Source organism: Ixodes scapularis, unplaced genomic scaffold (assembly GCF_016920785.2).
Source record: "Ixodes scapularis isolate PalLabHiFi unplaced genomic scaffold, ASM1692078v2 PGA_scaffold3__209_contigs__length_174095766, whole genome shotgun sequence".
Taxonomy (NCBI): Eukaryota; Metazoa; Arthropoda; class Arachnida; order Ixodida; family Ixodidae; genus Ixodes; species Ixodes scapularis.
Genome location: NW_024609868.1, coordinates 106,744,052 through 106,752,856, shown reverse-complemented (window position 1 = coordinate 106,752,856; position 8,805 = coordinate 106,744,052). Strand labels below are relative to the sequence as shown.

General features: G+C 46.1%; 1 protein-coding gene and 1 pseudogene across 1 annotated transcript; one reads left to right on the top strand and one right to left on the bottom strand.

Annotated features, from left to right (window-relative positions):
- The first annotated feature begins 544 nt into the window (after positions 1–544).
- LOC115330367 lies at positions 545–1,787 on the top strand (annotated as a pseudogene).
- A 3,554-nt stretch (positions 1,788–5,341) lies between these two features.
- LOC120840870 lies at positions 5,342–8,070 on the bottom strand. The gene is made up of 2 exons (XM_040211637.2): positions 7,992–8,070; positions 5,342–6,024 (listed from the first exon to the last, which is right to left on the bottom strand). The coding sequence occupies exons 1-2, from the start codon at positions 8,006–8,008 to the stop codon at positions 5,415–5,417; spliced, it is 627 nt and encodes a 208-aa protein (XP_040067571.1). The 5' UTR covers positions 8,009–8,070; the 3' UTR covers positions 5,342–5,414.
- Positions 8,071–8,805: the final 735 nt, after the last annotated feature.

Here is an 8,805-nt window from a genome sequence, read left to right as displayed (position 1 = left end):
CGTGTTTGTGGTTCCTACGAAGTTAGCCCAGCGGCCGAGCAGCAAAGTACTTCCCTTTTATCATATGCCAAGAAGCTGGTTACTACGATGAAGCATCACGAAACGGCAGTGGTGCTCATGATGGATGAAATTCATTTGCAGCCCTATTTTGACTACAAAGTCGGATCAGTTGTTGGTGCTGCCAGTAACAGCCCAAATGCAGCGAAGACTGCACACGTCTTTATGATGCAAAGCTTGCTTTCATCCCAGAAAAACGTTGTCCATATTCTTCCAGTTGATCAAATCAATGCGCAGCAGCTGCACACTGTTCTTCGCAGCATCATTACTGAGCTGGAGAACGTTGGCTTGCATGTGGTCGCTGTCATCACAGACAACTCCATAAACAGAAAAACAATGTCCCTTTTTAAAGCACCACCGGATCTTTGCAGCGTCTATCCACATCCCTCAGACCCGGAGTGTCCTCGTTTCTTTGTTTTCGACCCTGTTCACATTCTAAAGTGTGTGAGGAACAGTTGGATTAATCAAGAAAAACATAGAAACCTGCATGTTCTTCCCTCCCATCAAGGGTCCTTTCACCAAACCATGGACAGCGTCGTTCAAGACACTTCGGGAGCTTCACTCAAAGGAGCAGGACCAGCTCATCAAGTCCGCTCCCACCCTATCGATGAAAGCGCTGCATCCATCCAACATGGAGCGACAAAATGTCAAGCTGGCTCTGAAGGTTTTCAGTTCATCTACAATTGCAGCCTTAGAGACCTGTGGACTTCGACTTGGCTTGGAACATGCCGCTGAAACAGCAGAGTTCTTGAAGATTGTCGAAAGGTGGTGGAGCATCGTAAATGTTAAGACGTGCAACAAGGGCCGACGACTTCGAGATGGCCTGCAGTCTTTGTCAGGCCCACAAATCGAGTACCTCACCAATATGACAAAATGGCTAGATCTGTGGCAATCCCTGAAGTTTGACACAGGCAGGCTCACACCGGACACTCACAGTGCCCTCCGACTCACGACGTCCTACTTGGTGAAGCTGACAAGCTACTGCCTTCAAGAGATGGGATTTGACTACGTACTACTCGGAAAATTCCAGACCGACTGTTTGGAAGACAGGTTTGGAAAGTACCGACAGCTTGCTGGTCCCCAATATCATGTTTCTATAAGACAGATATTTGAATATGAACGGAAGCTTCGCCTTCAGAAAGTCCTCCAGCTCCCAGACATGGAGGTGGCAGCATCTGCAGTCGAGATGGAAGGGTCTGTACTGGATAACTTCAGGATTGAAGTGACGGACATGAACTTTGCTAACAAGGCTCCAAACCTCGCAGCGATCATCTACGTGGCAGGCTACTGTGCTCACACTGTACTCAAGAAGCTTTCCTGCACTGCCTGCAGAGCAAACTTAGCGCTGGAACGTGACATCCAAGTTGAGAACTCGGACATCATCAGAAGCGTGAACCGAGGTGGACTCAAGTTCCCCCAGCCAGCTGTCGTCAATGCTGTGGTCACAACAGCATTAGTGCTTGACAAGCTGCAGGACCGAGAAGCATGCCACACAATTCCACGGGTTGCCAAACCAGAAAGCGGCACTGCTGACACTCACGCATAATATATTGGATGACTCCAATGGTCTCGATGTGTGTGATAGTGGTCATTCGCCACAGCTGGTGATGCGTCACATTTTGAGCGCAGCAACGAACATTGTACTGAACAGCTATTGCAAGACAAAGAATGACCAGCTAGTTTTTAAGAAATTAACACAAAAGCGAATGATCAAGACTCTGAAGCACTAACGCTATTTCGACTGACCTTACTTGTGATGACTTCATGTGACTGATTTTTATTCAGTTCACACATTCCACTTTTAGTGTAAATAAACATTCAATCATTGAGCTTCTGTACTGCACAAATTATGAACCAGGGTTATAATATCATAACCCTACTTGATTTTATTGAATTAAGAGCCAGATTAGTGTAGAAAGTCGTGATAAATAGTATGAAATACTAAAGCTATAGGAAAATGGTAAACCTAATTATTTTCATAGCCCCATGTTTAGCAAACAAAAATATTGGGAGGCACACGGGAAGATTTCTTAAGTCGGAAATTATTGAGTGTACAAACGTTCAATTATTTTATGAACTGTACATATATCCATTAGACGTAATTCGCGAAATATTTGGCCCGCCAAAATTTAAAACTGTGCAGCTAAATATATGTTTGTCATTAAAGAATTTGACACTTAGTGCTATATTGGTAAGCACATAGTTGAAGAAAAGTAGAACAGCACAATAATTATTCTGTAAAGATTGCACATATTAATTCTGCATGTACACCCATTGAACTACAGCTTTAATAGTCAAAATAAATCGCCGAATGGGTTTCCTAATTTACAGAGCACAAAAGATCGACAGCAGGATGAATAGTTTTCCCGATGCACGGAACAGCCGAGCGCGCATCTAGGGACGCCGCTGCGGGAGAGCTCAACGCCGAAAAAAGCCGAACTACCAGGCTGGTCGTAGTTTGATGACGTCACAAAGACGTGGAGAGGCCTTGAGCTAGTCTAGGTGGTGTTGACTGAACACCTGAATCACAGTCTCGTTGAATGCTCCAGAAGCCTATATAGGCTACATATTGAAGGTACTCATTTGGCCGGTGACCACCTCAGCACTTATTAGGGTTCCAAGTATTCAATCTTCTCCTCTGGAGTCTGTCAAACGAAAAAATGGTGTTTCGACGTTCATGGACGATATCTGTTACTAAAAAGCATTGGTACAACTAATAATATTTTGCCGCAGTAGCTAAAACATCCACAAAAACAGCTCCTAGGAGAAATATTATCGCTTCTCTGCATAGCCGCACTCAGGACGGAGCGAGTCTAAGCAGTTTCTCCCCTTTCAAATAGTTATTTTGCTTTTTTTTACTTGTTGACTATTTAATATGGTCATTAAAGTCACTACAGTCACAAAGTCAGAACAACAAGGCATGCCTTTCGAACGCCAGGCATCCAACACGCGCCCCATGCCTTCCGTCGTGCTTTGACTGCACACGTGCGCTCGAGGTGCGCGAACGCCGAAGCGTTGTCAAGGAGGCTCGCGCTGGTGGCGGGACTACTGTAGCTGCTCCCCGTTCTCACCTTGTCAGAGACTATTGAGAAACTTAGCGACTTTTGACATCTAGTCGAGGTGAACAATGTTCAATAAAGAGTCAACAGAAAGTATGTAGCTTTTCTATTGACACAGGCTACAAAGAATCAACACAACTTTTTCAACACGAAGTAAACAGAACGTCTGCAGCCTTTCTGATGACACTGACAACAAAAGTCACCAGAATAAAATTGGCATGAAGGAATAGAAAGTCAACAGCCTTTCTTTTGACTCAGGCTGAAGAAAATCATCAGAAAAGTTTCAACACAAAGTCAACAAACGTTCTGTTAAGTATGTCAACAGAAAGTCAAAGTCAAAAGAAAGTAGTCAGAGTCAACAAGAAGTCAGCACGCTTTTAATAAAAAGTCAAAAACAATTCTTTAATGGGTTATGATGACGACACTATTCAGTGCACGCTTGCGATAGCAACAAGAAAATACAGGGTCGTCTAGATAAGTCCGGAAAATTCACCATATTCAGGCAAAAATACAGAGGCAAAGATAAAATGAATATCGACTGTTTTTTTTTGCGTTGCTTGCTATGCCGTAACGCCTTTCTGGCTGACAGATTACCTGAACGGCTTGGCGATGCTGTAAACTTGTGTCTTGTTGTAGCCATAACACGCAATGATTTGCTTAGGCGACTTTTTGGCGCGAAGCGACTCAAGTATTGTTGTTTTTCGGTCGTATTCTCTGCTCATTCTGGAGCAAGTCGCGAATAGTTTATCATGCGATGGTCCGCCGTAGAATCACGTGGCCGCAGAAGCGCAATACGGCCGATTAACTTAATCGCATTATTGAAAGACGAAATATGAAAACAAAAAGTCCTGATTTACCTCGACGACCCTGCATAGCGTTTCACCGAATGGCAGCGAAGCACCGAACAGAGAGCTCGAAGACTGAAGATCTTTTACATGGTCTAGACCGGAAAGAACAGAGCATTGTGCGGCGGAACGTGATACTCCACCTAACGTTTCTAATCACCACGTCATGCTAGTTTCCCAGTGCAAATTATTACTCCAGAAAAAAATATACACACACAAACACAACATATATATATATATATATATAAAAGTATAAGCCGCCGAGGGTCAAACAAACTGGGAAGGTTTAATTCAACATGTATAAGTTATACAGAAACCTCGGTGGCTTCTACTTTTATAAAAATACGCCTACAGCCTACTTAGCTCCAAGATATATATATATATATATATAATGTCAGGAAGACAGAAGCTCAACGACCGCTTTCAGTTATGATTATATTCGAACTGGCCCGCGGTTGCGAGCACGGGCCACACGAGCTATCGGTGATGACGATGATGGGGGAGATATGACGATGCCCGATGACGACGATAAGGGTCTTCATCACATTACCCCCCTCCTCGGGGGGGCGGTGGAGAAAAGCTCACTGGAGAAAAGCTCACCGGAGAAAAGCTCACCGAAATAAGCTCACCGGAGAAAAGCTCACCACAAAACCGGCAGATGCAGAGAAAAGCTCACCATTTTTTTTTCCTTTTTAACTTAGCGGATTCTGCGTCAAACGTGGCAATTTAACACGATTCGCATTCATCACTTCATTAAAAATAAATCATCTTTTTTGTAATATTCTTGAAGTTCATTGTGCATATTTACAAATTGCTCGGAAATTAGTAATCTCCCATTCTGTATATTAATGAAGCCGCAAGTATATAATCAGAACATCGTACACCGGTGAAAGAGACAACAATTTATTGACAGCTGACAGTGCGCCGTCGGTAGCTCTGTCAGATGAAGAGGTTCGTTTTTTGCGAGCTAATATGAATAGCGGTGTGTGAAACGTTTCAGCTCCAAATATTGTGTGGTGCCTAAGATATAAGTAGGCGTTTGTTGATGTAGTCAGTGGCGGCTACGCTATTCTCTTCCTGTTAATTTGACTAACAAACCTTTAGTTTCGAGAACAGCTTCGTCTTGTCATGTTTGTTGTCCTCACTCCGTCGTCGTCGTTTGAGCCGTTTTCGTCATATATAACGCTTACCAACTCGCCCTATTCGCTATATTACAGAAGACTACATTTTATATAGGTCACGAGTGTATCAGTCAGCGAGGCATCCGGTTCAGCGGGTAGGAAGCAAGTGCTTCGTCTTTATTGTCGTCTCTCCCCCAGTGTGGCGGTGGCGCTAGTATCAAGACTGTTACATCTCCCTTTCTTTGGAGTATGAAAAACCAACAAGAAATACATACGAAAATAAACAAAATACACAAAACACGAAATATAAAAAGCAATAACTCAAAAGCCCGTTAAGCTTGCTGCTGGAAGTTCTGATCGTAGCTTAGCCTTTGGGGTCGCCGCACAGTTCGGGTTGATGTCCGAGCAACACATGGTCTAAGTTCACTAGCCAGATCATCCTCTGTTCTCGCTGTGGAGTTGACTGCAGCTGGGGAGTTGGTCGGAGTTCTCGTTGAAATAGCGACTGTGGTTGGGATGGCTGGATCATCATGCTGCACTGTTGGGGTCAATGCAGCCGGTGTAGCTTGAATGCTGGTCAGGGCACAGGTTGGGGAATCTTCCAGGTGCTCCTCAAAGTGATCGGAACTCTGCAGGTCTTCATTCGTTGGTCGCAGGTGTTCTCTGTTGCGTCGATATTCCCGGCCATCCTGCGTGACAACCAGTGAAGAACGAGGCGCCACGTTCCTTAACACTTGGCCCTTTGTGACCCACTGTCCTTTGTCCCTCAGACGTACCACGTCACCTTCCCGTAGTGGCTTCAAAAAACATCCTTTAGTGTTATCCTTTGTGTGTTTTCTGGCTGGTTTTGGAACTGCTGGCGTGAAGTCAGGAAGACGGGACCTAATGCGGCGTCCCATTAGAAGCTCGCTGGGGCACCGGCCATCCTCCAGGGGTGTAGACCTGTAACCAAGCAATCCCAGCCAGAAGTCTTCATTAGCTTCAGCAGTTTTCCGCAGTATTCGTTTTACCACTTGCACACCCTTTTCTGCAAGTCCGTTGGAACGTGGAAAATGCGGACTGGACGTGGTGTGCTTAAAATCATACTTCAAAGCGAAACTCTGGAACTGACGTGACGAGAACTGTGGACCGTTGTCGCTGCACACCTCTAGAGGTATCCCGTGTCTAGCAAACATGCTGCTTAATGTCCAAATAATAGTTTCTGATATTGCCTCTCTGAGCCTCTCTACCTCTGGGAAGTTGGAAAAGGCATCATAGGCAACTAGGTACGTGTTCCCCGCCTGCTCAAAGAGGTCAACACCAACACGCGTCCATGGTAAGCCCGGAACCTCACGCATCATTAGTGGCTCGTTCGGTTGCTTGTACGCAAACTGTTGACAGATTGAGCACCGGTGAATCATTCTCGTGATATCTTCGTTAATGCCGGGCCAGAAAACTAGCTGTCTTGCTCGTGCTTTACACTTATTGATACCAAGATGGCCATCGTGTATCCTCTCGAGTATTCGCTGGCGCATGGTCTCTGGGATGACCACCTTTACGCCCTTAAACAAAACTCCAGATACTTCTGTTAATTCCCCGGCGAAAGGTTTGTACTGTCCATGAATAGGGAGGTTTGCTCGGAGACAGTTAATTACGTTCGTGAGGACAGTGTCCCGAGCAGTTTCACGCACGAGCTGAATCTTAGTTGCTTCGCTTACGAGTGTGTGCTGAAGCTCCAATGCATGCACCTCAACATCGGTTAGTTCTGTGCCGCTTGGCTGCCCAGAGGGAAGTGCTCTCGAAAGGACGTCTGGAACCACCAACTCTCTGCCAGGGACGTACGTCAGCTGGAACTCATACTTCATGAGCCTCAAGAAGAAACGCTGCAAGCGCGGTGGCATATCTCCTACACTTTTTTGTGCGATCGCAATCAGCGGCTTATGGTCAGTTTCCGCTATAACTCGCCGTCCGTACACAAAGTGGTGGAATTTTTCAAGACCATAAGTGACTCCAAGAGCCTCTTTTTCAATTTCCGAATAGCGTGTTTCCGCACTAGACAAGACTCTTGAAGCGTAGGCCACTGGTTTCCATCCCTCAACATGTCGTTGTAAGAGCGCCGCGCCTATCCCATATTTTGAAGCATCCGAAGATACTTTCGTGGGTTTTGCCGGATCAAAGAGTGCGAGCACTGGGGTTGTAGATATGAGATTTTTCAAGTGTTCCCATTCCATTTGGTGTGCGTCAGACCACTCGAACACTGAGCTGTCTTTAATAACTCCGCGCATTAACGTTGTCCTCAAGGACAAGTTAGGCAAAAATTTACCAAAGTAGTTTGTAAATCCCAATAATCTTTGCACTTCTTTCTTACTTGCTGGTTGTGGAAAATTGTGAATGCTCTTAACGAGAGCTGGGCTTGGGGAGATACCATTTTCATTAATAACGTCCCCCAAGAACTCAATTTCCTTGCGGGCGAGTTTGCACTTGCTCATGTTGAACGTGAGACCCTCTTGACTGGCTCTCTGCAGTACAGCGCGTAATCTGTCATTGTGCTCGGCCTGTGTTCTACCCCACACAAGGATGTCATCGATGTATACTCGAACTCCGGGTAAACCCTCAAGCATTTGAGACATGGTCTTCTGAAATACTTCGGGTGCAGATGCTATACCAAACGGTAGCCGGAGGTACTGGTATCTTCCAAATGGAGTAGCAAATGTGCAGATTCTCGTGGTCTCATCATGTAACGGTATTTGGTGAAACCCGGAATTTGCATCAAGGGTTGAAAACCATCGTGCATCAGAGAGCTCTGCCTCAATGTCTTCCCTTTTGGGAAGTTGGTAATGCTCTCGCTTCACCCACTCGTTTATGTTCCGGGGATCCAGACATACCCTGAGCTGTCCGTCTTTTTTTAGCGCAATAACCAAAGGACTCACCCAGTCAGTTGGCTCATCCACTTTCCGGATAACGTTGGCGGCGGTTAAGCGCTGCAGCTCTCTCTCCAGTGGCTGCCGCAAAGCTTGAGGGACTCGCCGGGCTGCTTGCACCGTTGGCCTGGCTCCTTCCTTCAGCACCATGTGGTATGCCCGTTTCACACAACCTAACCCCTGGAACACCTCGGGGAATTCGGAGGTCACTGCGCTCAAGTTATCGCAGGAAACTGCCGAAACACGATTCACGAGTCCAAGGAGTTCACTGGCCTGGAGACCGAGAATGGGAGCCCGCGACTTTTTTACAATGAAGAACTCGATGAGTTCTTTTGTGTTGTTGCACTCCACAGTCAAGGATGCTTTTCCTGCGTGTGCAATTATGCCGCCACTGTAACTGCGCAAAATTGCCGTGCTCCTTCGCAAATCCGCACTCCTGCCTGCTCGTTTCCACCACGACAGTGGCAACAAGTTTGCTTGGGCTCCAGTATCAATCTTCAGCATGATATCCTTATCAGCTACCTTCGCCGGTATCAGCCACTCTGCTTGATTACTTGCAGAAGTGCGTGCTCCCACCTCCAGAATTTCAAAGTCACTCCCGGCATCCGCGGCTTGATCGTCGTTTTCGTTAGTTATCGCGTTCACCCGTTGCTTCGGACAGCAAAACGCGAAATGACCTCGGCGATGGCATCTCCTGCATTCTTTTCCTGTTGCTGGACAGCCTGTTCCTTTGTGAATGAAGTTACACTTCTGACAGCGGTCAGGTCTAGGTGGTGCTTCCACTGGCACCGTCGAACGTCTTTTAGTTGTCTGGTGAATACTG